The 17,514-nt window shown below is 40.5% G+C and overlaps 1 protein-coding gene across 1 annotated transcript in view; it reads right to left on the bottom strand.

Moving 5' to 3' along the window:
• Positions 1–14,344: 14,344 nt before the first annotated feature.
• The window catches only part of PLPP4 (phospholipid phosphatase 4), a 117,861-nt gene continuing 114,691 nt past the window's right edge, over positions 14,345–17,514 (bottom strand). The window contains 3 exon segments of the mRNA XM_063131587.1: positions 14,345–14,456; positions 14,458–14,504; positions 14,917–15,105. Coding sequence (XP_062987657.1) covers positions 14,358–14,456; positions 14,458–14,504; positions 14,917–15,105 — 335 coding nt within the window. The 3' untranslated portion in view covers positions 14,345–14,357.

Here is a 17,514-nt window from a genome sequence, read left to right as displayed (position 1 = left end):
GCCAGCCCTTGCTCTGGTTCTACATCTCCAACAAATAGTGCCCCTTCTGTTATCAATCGTGCTGCTCTATGCGAGATGTGTGTGAGAAAAAAATATTGCGCAGCCCCTGTATTTGGTAAGGATATAGAACAGCGTTCCCTATCCTGCTGTCCCAGCTTTCCTGACCATGGGACATACTGACTTGCAATGATGGGAGTTGTAGTCCAACACCTTTGGAGGGCACCAGGTTGGGGAAGGGCTGCTCTAAACAAAAAAAGAGAAGTAGGTGGCCCTAAGTTGTTCGTCATCAGTTTTCCACAACCCCACAGTCACCTCTGCATATCCTATTCTCATAGAATCATAGAATAGCAGAGTTGGAAGGGGCCTACAAGGCCATCAAGTCCAACCCCCTGCTCAATGCAGGAATCCACCCTAAAGCATCACTGACAGATGGTTGTCCAGCTGCCTTTTGAATGCCTCTAGTGTGGGAGGCATTCAGTTACCACTACCTCCCTAGGTAACTGATTCCATTGTCGTACTGCTCTAACAGTCAGGAAGTTTTTCCTGATGTCCAGCTGGAACCTGGCTTCCTGTAACTTGAGCCCATTATTCCATGTTCTGCACTCTGGGAGGATCGAGAAGAGATCCTGGCCCTCCTCTGTGTGACAACCTTTCAAGTATTTAAAGAGTGCTATCATGTCTCCCCTCAATCTTCTCTTCTCCAGGCTAAACATGCCTAGTTCTTTCAGTCTCTCTTCATAGGGCTTTGTTTCCAGACCCCTGATCATCCTGGTTTCCCTCCTCTGAACACGCTCCAGTTTGTCTGCATCCTGTCCTCATGGTTTATATCTGCTTTGGGAGAATGAGAATTTCACTGGCACTTTCTGCCTCCTTAGGGAGGATGTGGCATTATAGGCCTGTGAGCCTTAACTCCCAATTTCCCTGCTTTTTGGAGTTTGGTTGAAAATTGTAGAGCCTTTAACATTGTTTTGTAAACCGTAGGTTTTTTGTTTATTGAATTATATAATGGGCACTAATAAAGTTGTTGACTTCAGTGATCAGAAGAAAATTGATGGTGTGTACATAAATAGCTTGCAATGCTGATTAAAGGAGAAGCAAGATGGGGGTGGAAGCAATCAGATGTGTGAGATAGCATCTCACATAAAGGATATTTCAAATATAATAACAGCTGTTCAGGAGTCACCAAATATTGAATAGGATTTGCTGGGATATATATAACAATGCTTGTAAGACTAAATATAGGGATGCATTTTTCTAAATATTTCTTGTGATTATGACTAAACACAAGAGGCAAAGGAAGTAAAGAAGCAACTCTTTTGCTCCATAGGACCAGCTAGTCAAATCATTCAACAGTTAGGATTCGAACAAGTACCGAGATTCATATTTGTTGGCTTCTGCCCACTGAGAATTATCTCCACCAGAGATCATTCCATTTGTTAGTCCCAGTAAAGCCTTCATCAGCTTTACTGGGAGTATCTACTATTTGGCTCCTTCTCTCCTAGAGCAATGTCCTCCAGTGGACATTCCATCTGGTCATATAATGTATAAAATTTGGTACCTGATTTGTTTATAATCTGTTTACCTCTCTGTCCCTTTTGTCTCTGTGTGCCCTCTCCATGCAGGTGGGGCAGAGCATCAAATCCCCCTGCTTCCATACCAAAGGAATGCTGTGACACAGTCAATGTCCCAACTACTTCACTTTATTAACCCATGTTATAGGGCAGGATCAACTAGGTAATGAGTTGCAGGGTTAGGATGAATGCCTATGGCGTGATGATGATAAGTAATTCCAGGACTAGGATGATCTAGGACTGTGTTGGTTGTAGAAGTGAGTAGTCTTTGTCTGTCCACTTATACTTGTGTTTTGCTGGCCACTTCTGTCCGATGTGAGCGGTTTGGATTGTGACCTGACCAATAGTCCATCTCCGCCCAAGCTGGACTTGTGGAAGAGTCCCTGAAGGAAATCTTGCCAAAGAGGGACTGTGCAGTTAGTGAGATAAATTACTCACTGGAGCCTTTTCTTCCATCATCTGACAGATTCTTGGAGACCTCCCTGACTGTTCCTAGCTTCCACTCATCTAGTATCCACTCTTCTTGGTATTTTCTTTTTGCACCTTCATTTATATCATTTGGTTAGTCCCCTTATTGTTTTTATGGCTCCTTTTAACCCTGTCTATTTAAATCCTCCTAGTGACCCAGTCATTGCCTTTCCTTTCCTACTTCCCATTTTGGTACTGTCTGGTCTTTGGTCTCTTGCTGTTGTTTCCCCAAGCTAGTTTTCCCAAACCTCTTTGTTCCTGTTTTGTCCCCCTTTTATTCCCCCTTGTGCTTCTAAGCAATCAGCCTTATCCTCTGCTCCTGTCCTTTCCTCCTTCTGCTTCTTTTGTTTTGGGTTCAAAACAGAGTAAAAGGTTTGTATTTTATCATGTTGAATGTGTGTGTGTGTGTGTGTGTATGTGTGTATGTGTGTGTGTGTTAACTTTTATGAACTACCCAGAGAGCTTCAGTTTTGGGGTGGTATAAAAATGTAGGGAAAAAAATAGAAGTCTATCCCACTTCCTCCTTCTCCCCCAGAGTCCTTGGGCCATCAAATTGTCCTGATTCTTCTTCCCTCTGCTCAACTAGTCCCAGCTGTGCCTTTTTGCTGTTGCTGGGAGACCGGGAAAACATGGGGGATTTATAGCAACTGCCAGCAGCTCTTCAAAATAACACATCTATTTGATTGTGTTTTTAAAAAACAAAACAAAACACACACACAAAACATTATTTTAAATTGCAAATTGAGTGCATTGCCCCAAAAGTAGTACATAAAACTAGTAAATAAGAAATATAACATTGCCAATAACTCTGTTTGAATGAAAAAGTGGAGGACAGGCATTTGCCCAGTTTATGATGGTGCAATATCTCCAACCATTTCTGGTGTGGTCACACCTCACCACAGTCAGATATGCCCTAGTGAGATTGGGTTGGATCCAAACTCAAGGATTAATTAAGTTCAATGGGTCTTACCGCTGAGTAGATGTGTATAGGGTTGCACTGTATGTCACTGAACACAAGTTAGACCCTTTGAAATCAATGAGACTATGGCATTAACTCAGTCTGGATCCAACCTAGATGAAATTACCACAGTGTGCTCTATGTGGAGCACTCTTTGAAGACTGACCATAAATGCCAGCTGGTTCAGAACAGAGCAGCCAGGCTTTGACTGAAGCAGATTATTTGAAGCATACCAGTACCAGCTTTATTGTCTGGTTCATTTCTAGGCACTGATCAAAGCAGTTGTGATTACCTTTAATCAGTAAATAATTTAGGACCAATATCCATACAGGAGCAATTCCTACCATATGGACCTGAGTCGGGTCATTTGGGGAGGCCCTGCTGCCATCTGAAGTTTCATTGTTAGGAATAGGCCTTCTCTGTTCTCATCCATTGGTCCTGGGAGATTTATTTTGCTCCCTTCAGAATAACTTTCCTCAAGAGTCTGAAGACCTTCTTCTGGTAGGACTTTGGCCAATAGATTGGTTAAATTAGGCCACAGCTAGACCTAAGGTTTATCCTGGGATCATCCAGGGTTCACCCCTGCCTGAGCACTGGATCCCCTGTGTGTCACCTAGATGAACAGGTTTGACCCCTGGACAATCCAGGGATAAACCTTAGGTCTAGCTATGGCCTTACAGAGGTTTTAACTTTTTTTAAAAGTAATAATCTGGTTGTGAGTTGTTATGTTTTCATATTTTGTGTTTTCATACTTTTGCTAGTTGAATGGGGAGGTGATATTTTGTTGTTGTTTTTCTCTCAATCCTGGACCCCTCTGTGCACCTTGCAAATCTTTTCTGGATGATCCCTCTTAACTGATGTGGGGGATATCATGCAGGGAAGAGAGGGAATTGCTATAATTTGCTCTAGTCCTTGATCTGCTGGTGGACACCATCTGTCAAGGGTGTGACCACCATTGGATGCAACCTTTTGAAATTCTTTCCTTGATTGATTGTAGGGATGGGAGAATCAGGAAGACTCAAGCTTGCTGACATTTTCCAGTTTCCACCTCAAAGCATGGCCCAGGCTGTTCTTGGTCCTGAATTCAGAGGTTTTGTTGCTCTTGTTTAAACAGGAACAGTTGCATTTGGGTCTACGTGGTTTAAAATCATGCATCTGAATTATACTTTCCCCCATTGTCTAAAGTGAGAAAATGAATTTTAAATGCACATTTTAATAATGTGCATTTTTCTAGTGAAATACATTTTCTGAACCTCAGGAATATGTAAGCTTTGCCCCAAAATGTACTTGTATTAGGTGGTGCAAATTGGGGCAAAGTTCTGGTCAAAAATGAATCAAAACAACATTCCTATACACACCTATTTTATTTATTTATTTATTTATTTATTTATTAAATTTCTATACTGCCCCATAGCCGAAGCTCTCTTGGCAGTGTACCACCTAGTGGTAAGCCACCTTGAATGACTTATTTGAGGTAGGAAGGTGGGATATGTTTTAATAAATTAATAAGTACTTGCCAGTGACAGCCACTGCCTCTCTCAAATTTTAAGGAAACTGGCACTGAAGTTTTTACTTTGTTGCATTGAAGTGCAATCCTATGCATTTTTAGACAGAGAAAAGTCCTTAGGTCTCCTTAGTTTCCAAAGAATTGATATACAGTTTTCAAGTCTAAAAGAGGACAAAAGCAATTTTCTCCCCCCCCTTTTTAAATTCAAGTACATTACTAGTTTTTTTATGACCATGCAAAGAGCCGTGTCATCTCATGAAGAGTAATACATGGATCTTGAGATTGCAAACAGTACTTTTAACGTAATCGTATAGTTCTGTAATCAAATCAGTTAAATTGTGATAGCAAGTTCCTTTATTACTTCCTAGTATCAGCCAAGACAGGACATTACTTAACTGAGGGGTGGGATGAGAGGGGATGAGAAGAATCTTCTAATTAACAACCTGACATAGAAAAAGCAAAGGTTGGAAGGAGAGAAAACGTACTGCTTTAACGTCCGAGAGGTCACTTGAAATGGAAGGAAATTATTCTAATGTTTCAGAAACGAGACCTCTACAGCCAAATTAGTGACGAGGTGCAGAGAGGTCTGTGGAGAAAATGACCAAGTCCTAGAAAGGCAACAGAACAACCCCACAGAGTATATAATGGAATTGTAAATTGGCATCAATAAAGGAAAGTCACATTTCCTTCAGAATCGTATTTGCCACCTACGGGCAGAGAGAAAAGCAACAGAATAATTTTCTAATTATAAAAATGCCACATTGGTGGTAATTTTGAACAGGTGGCATCCAATAAAATCACACACTAATTATTTTACAGCGTGACTGCGTTTCATGCAAGAGGACTGAAGGTATAATTTCATTAGGGCAAAGACTGCCGTGAGGGAGCTCAGAAACACTGTCTTTTTCTCTCCCCATCTTCCCTTCAAAATGTCACATTTCATGGTACCTTTAGCAGATGAGAATCAAACAGCTGTGGAAGTTTAATAGGTGTTTATGATATGGTTGCTTGATCAACTTTTCCAAAAGGGAAGAGGCTCAGGAGTTCTGGGGCCTACCGAACCAGGGTTATATATACGGCTATAGCAACCTTCCCCAACCCTTTGCCCTTGGATGTGTTGGAAATCGTAGGGATTTTCTCTACAGGAAAAAAATATAGGCGCTGCTCATGTCAAATAACTCACAAATCACACGCTGCCTCAATTCCGCTTCCTTTTACTTCTTCCTTGTTGATGGATTGGCCAGATCTTGCTTTTGCCAAATTCTTCCATGTAATATACCAAAACTTCAAACACTGTAAAGATATGGAATTCATTAAGAATCCAAATTGTATTTCTGTTGTCTGTATTTGCAAACATTTCCTATCCCACTCCTATCTAACATCAGTTTCATCCATCTCGTTTTCCCCACTCTCTGTAGTATGTACCTGAAGCCCCACTGTCTTTCCTTTTCTAACTCATCCCCATAAGATAATAGAAAAACGTTTTTAAGAAGTTCCTTTCTTACATGCACTCACTACCTGACTAACAGCTGCAGCATGAATAAATGAGAAATCAAAGGACTTAGGTGGTTGGTTGACCATGTGACTTACAACCCATCTTAAAATCATCATCATCATCATCATCATCATCATCATCATCATCATCACAGTATGTCTGCTGTAGTGATAGAAGTACAGAAAGCTTGGAAATCAGGCACTGGTTGTACAAAGGGTTGCATAATCTGACCCAATGATTCCAGCATAAATCCACACCACTGAATCTTTATGAGTGTGCCAAAGTGCAATCAATATTAATGGTAGGCAAACAATCTATAAGGAAGCACAATTAAGGGAATCATTCATTCTACAAGGAGTTAAGGGAATAGTACCAGTTCAAAAGCTCTCTTTTTTCTCTTTTTTTTACTATAAATGAAATTATTTTCCCCAAATAATCAAACTATTTGCATTCTTCCAAGTAATGGGGCATCAAAAACTACCAGAAATATTTAAATTATGTTTAGAGAAGATGTAGTTGCCCATTTTCAGAAATTATTGCTTATCATGTAAGAACGGTGTTCCACCCATCTGTTCTATGGAATGTGTTTTAACTGCCACCGCTATTGCTGATTTTAATCAGTGTGTGTGTGTGTGTGTGTTTAAAGATGTGTGCACTGTGTACAAAGCATACATGTATGTTAATCTATCATTAAATTGCTACTCCTGTTTTCAAGAATACTTACTCTAAAGTATTGTTTTAGCAATGATTTTATTCACATACCCCAGTTGTTCTGTATCTTTGTATTTGGGAATATTGAGTTCAATAGTTATTTGAACAGTTTGTTTCATTTAATTTACTATCCAGGAGGCACATAAAATGCCATGCTAACTGAGCATATGGTGCCTTTTTGACACAAAGAAAGAAAACTGAGACATCACTTGAACATCTGTAGAAAGAAATATTTTTGTTTATACTGTGTTGCTGGCAACAGCCCTTAGGAACAAAATAATCAATGCTTGGTGCTAATTTCTCCAGCAAGCAAATATTTCCTCAACTAGGAAGATTTACAGATGTAGTGACATATAGATATTTCTTTCCTGGTGCTTGTGTATCATTATCCAAAGGGAAGCAAGTGTGGATCCACAAAGCTGGCTTTATAAGGCTATTTTCTGCTAGTGTGTGTGGAGGGAAGAGGCTCACCTTGACCCCATCATCTTTCCCCTGATAAAATACTATGAACTCCATGCACCACAGGATACAATACCCTTCAGAGGGGAATTATTTACCATGGAAGTGATATCTGTGTGCTGGAAAATATTGTTCCAGTTATCCCTGGGCAAGATTGGCTTTGGCCTCCCTGATCTTCCTCCCAGAAAACTATGTGGCACGGAAGGACAACTAGGAACCTGGGAAAAGGTTCTGGATTGAATATTCACCAGTCAGAGCAAGGTACCCATTTAGTTTCCGTGTGGGAACTTCAACATAATGTTGCAATGTGGAATGTTCCTATTCAGTAGCCTCCTCCAGGAAAGTCCATTCTGCCTCTAAGCAAATTCAGGGCCCCTCCCATTAGCCACCAAATATGCTCAGTCCTTGTTGTGCTGTTCTTACCCACCCATCCCCATTATACTCTCCAAGTTTATTTTTTATTTATTTATTTGTAACATTTATGTACTGCATAAAATAGAATCTCTCAGTGGTTCACCACATTATAACTGTGAAGAAGTGGGACAGCATGGAATACCCCCTTCTTCATTAAATGTTTCCATTTGGTGATGACACAGAGACAGGCCTTCTCTGCAGTAGTGCCCCCCCCCCGGTAGCATTATCTCCTCTCTGAGGTATGTCAGGTCTCAACACTGGAGTCTTTTGGGAGGTTATTGAAAATGTATCCATTGGTTTTAGCTTTTTCCAAGCCATGACCTATCTTTGTACCAGTCTACCTTTGTACCTAACATACCGCTGCATACTGCTTAAAGATTTGTTTCGAACGAGAAGAATATGTAAATATTGCTAATAAAATAAATAATAAAATAACTAGGAGTATGCATCACATTTGGCTGAAGCCTGAACCAAATCAGACCACTTTGGGCTGTTTCTGGTGCTTACCGAGGCAAAGTGGGTTTCCCTCCAATGAAACCAAGGCAGAAACCTGGCCTTTATGAGACCTTATTACTGATTCAGGCTTCAAAAGCACAGACATTTTAAATCCTCTCCAAATAGCGTCTTTTGGTTTCATTGCTCCAAACGATAATTATGATCGGGGGTGAGGCGAGTTGGACTGAATGACTGACAGGACCAACTTCTAAACCTTGTTATGTTAACGAGGGATTCCAATCATTGTGCTTTGGAGCAGGAATTGAGTATAAAGCTCTCTTTCCCATTTATCTCTATTGTTTATTCAATCTGTAGCAGGTAGGTAGGAAGTGAGAAGTTTTATGTCGGGTGAGTGGGATTGGGTAACTTAAAAATTTGTTCATGGTTTCAAATCCTTTCCTTTCTCCTGTTACTCAGTCCATCTCTCAGGCTTTTCCCTGCAATGATTTTTTTTTTTAGATAACCTATCCTTATCTTTTCTGTTGTTAGTCATCTTGTCTAGAATTAGCCAGTGGATCCATCTTGGGGGGCGGGGGGGCCTCCCACCTAGTCAGGAAAAAATAATTTAAATAATAATTAAACAATTTCTGTTCCTGTTGTCCTGCAGTTTTATGTGTGTTTGTCTCTGTGTTATATAATAGTATTATTCCTCTATTTGTCTGTGTCCTGCTTGGCTTTCCCTTGTGAGGCAGTTCACCACACCTTAGTTCCAAAGTAGGCAACATGGTGTGAATATGCTCCCAGACTCCTTTCTTGGGTCCCACCAAGTTGTCCTATCCCCCCCCCGCCCCCCCCCACACACTTTTAAAAAAAATTAACACATTTTATTTTTGGCAGTTTGGATTATTGTGAAATAAGGGTCTGTTGGTGCTGAAAACCATATTCAAAGGAGTTGTTTAGTGTGTTGGGACTTAGACCACACCTCTGCTTTGAACTCAGTTTACTTGTCCTTGGCTTGCACACCCCATGGCAGCCATTTTGTGGTGGTGTCCAGGAGTTTCCTCAATTTCAAAATGTGTCCATAGCCCCAAAATAGTGCCTACCCCTGCTCTAATTCTTTCCCCTTATTGTTCAGTGTGGAGGCGGGATGGACTCCCAATCCATTTTGGTTCCATTATCCTTTTCTCCCTCTTTCATTCAGTGCATTTTGCATTATTACACCAGTTAATTTATAATTTATATTCATATCTGCTGAATCAGAAAGAGGTACTAAACATTATATTAGAGTCCATGGACTTTCGTTTTGAGCTAAAATTCAAAGCTAACCAAGTGCATATTTCCCCGAGTTGATTAGGCTCTAAAAATGGGCTGCTAGTTGTTTTTAGTTAAAGAACATCACATTAGATCATCTCTGTTAAACCAGACATTTTAATAATTCACAAAAATGCCCACACATCATGAGGCAAGTGTCAATAATAGTTTCTTCTAGTGGAAGATACTGCAATAAAGATGAATGAAGCTGAGGATATGACTAGAAAATTGGACGGAGAGAATTGTGTAAAAGCTGGGGTGTGTAAGATTATTTATGGACCTAATAAACATTATGGAGGAGTGTTCCCTTTGGGGAGCATCTACAGATACTTTTGCTATCAGCTCGATGACAGCTATCAATCCAAATTGATTGCTAACAAAATAAAAATCACAACACTGGGATATAAAAAAAATCCCACATTCATGTTCATTTTTAATGGTGCATTACAGCATTTACATTTCCTTCACATTAAGAGCACAAAATTAAAAAGACACTGATCCACAAAGATGTCTTTTCTTCACCAACTTGCACTAATAATTGCAGCTTCTCTGGATTCTTCCTTAAGTTTTACATCATTTCACCCTCTGTAAGGTTTAATTACATTAAAATCAATAGTTTTACATGGTTTACTTCATGACTTCCAGTGTAAAGATCCCCATTAAAAACACTTCATTCTTCTGCTGTATTAAAAAATCGCTTCCAACTGCTCATCCAGCATTATACATCTTTTTGTTGCATTGAATACCATATTCTAGAATTTTATTAGTTGGGAGTAATTGAATGGTTGGTAAGTCTTTGAATAGACAGAACATGGTAACCCACAAAATGCACTTATGCATCATAAAAAAACATACTCAAGCTTCAATCCCTCTCTAGAGAACAACAAAGGCAGCTTTGCTCATGGAAGAGATAATGTTCATAAGGAAAAGTTAAACACTAATAAATAATGATGGATGATATTCTAACACCAGTATGTAAATCAAAAGAGGATCCAAATGCATAGCAGTGGCTATATTCAACTTAGTTCTGAGGAAGCCATTCTACCTAGTGACCATGGCCCCTTTAATTTTGCTATGGCACTGCAGGCCACAAAAAAGTCTGAAGTGCTACATAAGGGGTGGCCTTCCCATGAATTCCACACTCCCTCCCCTTACCAGGAGGGCCCCATGTGGGTGAGTGCCACTGAGTGAGCAGGAGAGCAATGGTGACAGGACTGTCCTGAGCTGCCAACCAGCAGCATTAAAGCAGGTGCTCCAGAGAGCCCTGCTGGGGGCCCTGCTCCACTATGGCAAATGCCGGCGGCTCTGGGAGAGTGGACAGCAGTGTTTTCCAGAGCCACCTGCTCCTTGGCTCACTCTCATGATTCTCTCAGAGTGAGCCGCCAGCCTCATTGGCCATAAGAATGCCGGTCTCTGTGGGGAGGATGTCCTTCTCAGGGCCAGGTACTGTGGGAGAGGGGTCCCTGGGGATTGCCTGTACGTCAGGGATACAGCAGCGGGAGAAAGTGGCAGACAGAGGTGAGAAGTTGTGAGCAGGTTGAGGGGATGAAGTGAGGGGGGAAAGGTGGCAGGGGGTGAAGGGGAGATGTGACAGAGGGTGGACAGGGTGAGAGATCCTATGGTACACATGTGCTTTCTTGCCTCAGGTGGTGGGAGAACCTGGGCCACCACCACTCTGCATTGTGTGAACAAGGGTACACAAAATGGCTTGCCACATGAATCTTTCTTTCTTTCTTTCTTTCTTTCTTTCTTTCTTTCTTTCTTTGTGGAATCATGTGCAGTTTGTTCCTGTGAACTGAGAGACCTTGGGAACTTTTGACATGGATTAAACTATAGGTAGGCAATTTGTGGTCCTCCAAACATTTTGGCCTACAACTCTTATCGGCCCCAGGCAACATAGTAAATGTGAGGGAAGCTGTAGGTCAAAACATCTGGATTAAAACCCTTCTATAAACTTCATTATGGTGTGTTGACTTGGGAGCACCCAAACCTCCATCCTACCTCTGAGAGCTGCCTCAAGAAGTCATTTTTAGAAACTGTGATGTGCCAGTGCAACAATTGCAGGTTTTATTCCAAAATGTTGACATGGATGGGGCAAACCACACCTAGGAGGAATGGTATAACAGCAGCATTATTAGGGTCACCCTCAAAGGAAATGGCGTGAGACAGGGAAACCCCTCCTCATATCAACTAAATTCCTCAGGGACGGCAAAATGTCCAGGAAGTCTTTTAAGCCTGGCCAATTCTGGCTAAACCTTCTTCTTAAGGGCATGTTCCCATAGAAAAGGCTTTTAGTATCATACAAGAAAACAGCCAAAAATATGCAAAGCCTAGGGCATTCCCACACTTCTCCCTCCAATTATGGGGTAGAATCCAGCAGGATACTTATGCCCCCCCCCCCCGATTCTCTTCTCATCTGTAAGAGGGACCCACCAGTTGCGTAAGGAAGTTTTAACACTTCTGGGGCAACTGGAAACAAGTGAAAACACTCATTTCTGGAAGGGGGCAGGTTGGTAGAGCTCACATCAGGGAGCTCAGCTGACCTGTCCCAATCGAGAACCCATTTCCACTCATTTCAAGGCTTCCTCTCAGAAGTGCTAAATTGCTGTTGCCCATGTGGTGGGTCCCATTCATGCAATGGAATCAGCAGCAGCCATTGCTTGTGCAACAGAATCAGCAGGGCTCAAGAGACTCAACAGAGGCCTAAGGACCCCATTGTTTTCTGCCCTTAGTTGGCATATATATCACATACTCAGCATACCTGAATTTAAAAACACACACATAGAGAGCACCTCTTTAACAGAACTCATTCTGTAAGATTTTTCTTAAAAACAGAGATATAGGACCATTGTCAATATTTCACTAGTGATACAGTAACACAAGTGGTTTCCAGAATATAGAAAGCTGATTATCAGGGACAATTACAACAAATCTACCCAAACCCTACAGGGTAGGCAAAATTATGCTCTTGCATATTTATTGAGTAAATGCAAATCCTGATACTATGCTGGCTTTGCATCCATTAATAATTTCTTCTTCCTCTCATACATACAGAGGTATAGGATCTATTCCATTTTGAAAATACCTAGAAACACAAAGTTCTCTCCCCTAGTAAATTCTACAGGGCTTTTTCAACAAAGTCTTTTTAATTGATTGCTTGTTTTCAGTACATGTGTTTAGTATCCTTCTTTTGAATTAGAATTCGTATTTTTCACAATAGAATTGTTTTTCAAAAGGCTCAACTATTCTTCCCTTTAGTAAAAGACCATAGTTGTCAATCAGGAATTCACAGGGGGAGAAATTACAAAGAAAATGACGAAGAAAATGGTCAGTTTTCCAAGAGTGATGCAAAGCTCATTGAGTCATAGAATAGGCCAATGCATAGACCATCAGGCACACATTAGTTATAAGGGCAGCAATCCCTTCCAGTCTAAAGCACCATAATGGATAGCATTGATCAAAGCACCCTCCAATAGACAAGCTAGCTGATCACCACCACCTCCAAAATGCAACCCATTGTCAGAGTATTATATAGAACATCTTCCTTCATAACATTCTTTTTTACAGCATTTCTTAAAAGGAAAAGCTGGAAATGACATCTTTTTCTACCTGTCTTCAAGGGGAACAGGATTTCACTGCAGTGTAACACTAGCACAGAGAACTAATGGAGGTAGTCATCAAAAAGTAAAGATAACTAATGCAGGTATGCTACTCCTCGCAATTCCTCTGCTCCTGCAAGGGTGACATAGACCTTCACCCATCCGCCCTTAGCTGGACTGGGAAGAAGATACACAGTGCAGGACCAGATCTTTGTATTCAGGTCTTAGGGCTCAGAGAATATAGCACTTTCCTCAGGTGCCAACGAAAGAAAGGCCCCATATGCCAGCTTCTGCAGCTGTATTTCACCTCACTGCCAATGACTTCAGGTCTCCGAGAGGACTTTGTGAAACAGTTAACATGATCTAGACCCTTTTCTCAGTAAACATAATCATGCACACCTCTGAAATATCATGGCAAGTTTATGAAGCTGCAGTGCCCTCTTTCCTTCCTTACAAGGAAATAAATATGCTTTTGTCCACCCTCTCTATATTATAAAAAAGATGGACTTCCAACATTTACTGCAATGTTGAATTACTACTTATGTGCCAAAGGATATACATGTGTGATGTGTCCCTATGGAGTTCATCTATGGCAGCATGCTCTTTTGAGAGTCTTCTCTTTTGCCACAGAGTTTTTGGAATGAGGCCTACCATTGTTAGCACAGATGCTATCGAATATCCTCTTCATGCATGCACATGTAGTACTATAACAACCTCCTAAATAGGGTGATTAGAAAAGTGTTAGATTCAGAATTGCAGGTGCAGCTGACAAAATGTAAAACAAAGAAAGAAACAAAATGTTACTAAGTGCTGAGGAAAATCAGCTTTCCAAAAGAGATTGCCCGTGTTTCAGCAAGTCCACAGAAACTACTAAACAAGTGTAGCTCACGTATTCACAAAGATATGTATTTCTTCACCTTCACAATTCTTAATATTTTGGGTTGTATTGTTGTTGTTAACAGCAGTTTGCTGTTTAGAAACAAGTCATTCAGCATGAAAGTAAATTATTACAGTGCTCTCAAGGGAAAAACACACACACACTAAATGTGTTAATAATGAGTGTACAAGTGATCATTTCAAAATATGTTATTGCCAGCTGACAGTTTCAACAGCATTGCATAACTGTGCTGTCGACATCTCCTCAGGAATGACTTAAGCCTGCAATCTTGGCCTTGTCTGGCTCCCATGCTTTTTGTACATTTAAAACCATTATTTCATTATAGCTTACTTGGAATAACCCTGCCAAAGTCGATGGGCAGCACAAAAAAATCGTCATGCTGCTATGTGTTAGACAACTGAGAGATAAACAGAAGCTTGTTGTAATTCCATACAGAGTTATGAGATAGAAAATAAATAAACCCGTTTGATATATGTTGAATGTCTCCAGGGAGTGTAGGTATGAAGTCAGTCTCAGAATGTCTCTCACTTTTCAGCAGAAGGCATTAATAACAGCTTTGCAGCCAATATAGTCCATGGGAGTAAGAATTGGTCCTAGTCCATGTCCATATTCTTGCTCAGTCACAGTTGCACTGGGTGGCCTTGGGCAGGTCTTTCCCTTCCAGCCGCTGTCGCCCATCTAAAAAATGGGAATAATAATGACCTATTCCATAGAGCTGTTGTGAGGATAAATGAAGGAGTGATTTGTAAAGTACTCTGCACATTCAAAGTGCTGTATAAATAATGTTGTTATGCAAGTAGTGGGTCATAATTAACAACATAAGATCTAAGCTCTGTCCTCCTTAAGTAATATTGGCTTTTATCGGAAACATTCTTTTTGTGAATTAAAAAAAAGTGAATAGGGTGGGGTGACAAACAACAAAGGACAAAAGTATATGAGCGGAAAGAAAAAGATCGGTAAAAGTAAGAGGAGACTATGGCAGAATCACAGCAGTTAAGAGACATTAATTATGCAGAGAGACCAGTTTGGATTGGCGGAATGTATGAAAGGGCTAAAAGTTCATCCTGCATGTGTATTAGTCATACTGGACCTTCTGTTATCCCTTCTAGAGGCAGGCTGGTAGCATTGTCTGCTGTAGGTGTCTCTTCTTTCTTCAGCGATGTCTGAACTAGGAGGCTGACGTAAGGCTTGTGACAAGTCATGTTACCCAATGGAGGGTAGTGCTGTCTGTAGCAAATGTAAGCAAATATGAGGCCAATGACCCCTCCGACAAAAGCATCTAGGTGTGGAAAAAAGGGGAAAAAACATTTTTATTAAGTGTATGTTATTGTTGATGCAACAACTAAGGGAGAGGGTACACTCCAAAGTTACACGTGCATTTTAGAGTAAATTTCCTTACTTCAGCATTATTTATTACCTAAGATTTTGATTTGGATCCATCTCTATTATCTTCAGTAAACCTCATGAAAGAAACTAGCAAGAAACCAAACTGATAGTAGGAGCTAGCTTTCTGTTAACTAACACAATTCCATTTTAAAGGAGGCTTTGAATGTTTTTGTCATGAAATCCTTCAGTATTGTTGGTCACCTTTTAACATTCAGTTGAATAACACAAAGAGAGAGAGAGAGAGAGAGAGAGAGAGAGAATGCAAACAGTTTTAATTGAGGTGACAGAGTACTTGTGTGGGGGAAATATAGCAGGCCAGTTTTCATGTGGAAAATCATTTGGAAATGCTCTCCCGTGAACATCACTCCCTTTTTGAAAACTGAAGACAGAGAGAGGCCAAGTGAGGTTTAGTTAAACATATCTGCCTTGACCCTTTGACTGCAGAACTTCTCAGGTTGGGCCTTTTGTCTGATCCTGAACAGTGAAAATTTCTTTGGAATGTTTTTGGTCCCCTTTCTCAGCTGGAAAACAACGGCAATATCAAACTGCATTTCTCTGTACAGAGAGCAGCTGCATTTGGACTTCATGATAAACTATGGTGCATTGTGAAGGGCACAGCTAGCTCTCTCCCATGTGTGTGCACTCCCTCCCCACTCCTCCCATCTTCCAGCATAGCCATGAGGAGGAGACAGGAAGGTTTCATATCATCTGCAGCTTAGTCTGCCACCCAAACACTAAACTGAGGTTAATCTTAATTATGGTTTCTTGAAACAAGCCAGCTTCATAAGCCAAAGTTTGAAGTTGGCTTGTTTCAAAGAAACATAGTTAAGATTAACAACAGCTTGACAAGCCACAGTTAAATAAAAGCGGAAGTGAAAAATTCTGAACTCTTCCTTACAGCCATGTTGCAGGGTGAGAGGGGAGGAAGAACATGTGAGCATGGAGCTAGGCTAGGCTTTCTCCCTCTCAACAGGCATGACTTTATATTATATTGCTCCCTTGCTTCTTTTTATGTCTATCCAATTTGTAGATTCATGCCCACTCTGATACATCAGTGCAATTGCAACATCACCATATGGGTTACGAATTATTACAGCTCTTTGATGGGTACAAGTATATGTATACACATATATGAAGATATATCTTTATATACTGTCACCTATTTATCTACATCTGGCAGAGATCTTAAATAAACTTTCCACTACACCTGATTTTGGGCCTGGAAGTTTCTTCTACTCCTCAGTTTAACAGTTTTATGACAAATCAGACATTGACAAAAAATAAATGCAAGAATCACATGCCCAAACTGCTTTTTGAAGGATCATGCTATCTTCAACCTGTACTGCCATCCCTGAAGTCCACTTCTATCCAGATGTGCACCCAGAGCTGGCCTCAGCAGCCAGTATCATTGAGCAGCTGCTGAGGCCCCAACACCTGCTTTGGGCTAGCACCACCCTTGGAACCTCTTTAGAAACATATCTTCTGGCCCAATGCTCCAACCAGTGCCAGGTGATTTGGTCTAGCCACCATTTTAATTTCCCACCTTTTCCCTCTCTGATGTTTGTGGAATGGAATGATAACATTAGCTACTGCCCTTGTTCTACCTAGCAATGAATGTAACCACCCCATTTGTTTAATTGGTGTTGGTGAATAATAATTGCTTTCTAAGCAACATCTATTTTTTCTACCTTTATTAAACTCCTCAGGACTTATTTGTGCACTGAAATGGGAGACATCATATAGTTATTAGTAATTCTAATGTCTTGATTTTATTGTCTCAAATATAATAAACCAAGACATTAAAACAACATGTTGTTTTAACTGCATGGCAGTGTTTTATAAGAAATTGCAAAGAAAATCAATTAAAATACATCATATCATCTTTATGGTACCTTCCCTCAGCCTTCTAAAAGTTCCTGTACAAAATTAAGTACAGCGCCATTTCATTAAATAACTAGTATCTCCTTGTTTTTTCTACCTTCGTTTTGAATCCAGGCTATTTAGCATTTAGAATTACTCCCCCATTCCCTATCAAGGGACTCTCCTTTCCCCCTTGAAAATAAATAGTGTTCCAAAGAAGATCAAACAAATTTAACTCAAGCAAATATTGAAGATCCTCTTGTACTCAAGAGATCTGTGTGCAACTCAAGTTGTCAATGACAACCACATACGAATGTGTAGCAGTGAACCCATCTCTCTCTCTCTCTCCCTCTCTCTCTATATATATATCTATATTGAAACTAAGAGACAACTTTTGGAACATAGTTATAGAGCAACTATTTCATGACATCAACCTACTCTT

The sequence above is a fragment of the Elgaria multicarinata genome, chromosome 8 (genome assembly GCF_023053635.1).
Source record: "Elgaria multicarinata webbii isolate HBS135686 ecotype San Diego chromosome 8, rElgMul1.1.pri, whole genome shotgun sequence".
Taxonomy (NCBI): domain Eukaryota; kingdom Metazoa; phylum Chordata; class Lepidosauria; order Squamata; family Anguidae; genus Elgaria; species Elgaria multicarinata.
The sequence above is the reverse complement of the archived record's forward strand: the minus strand, read 5'-3'. Positions and strand labels throughout refer to the sequence as shown.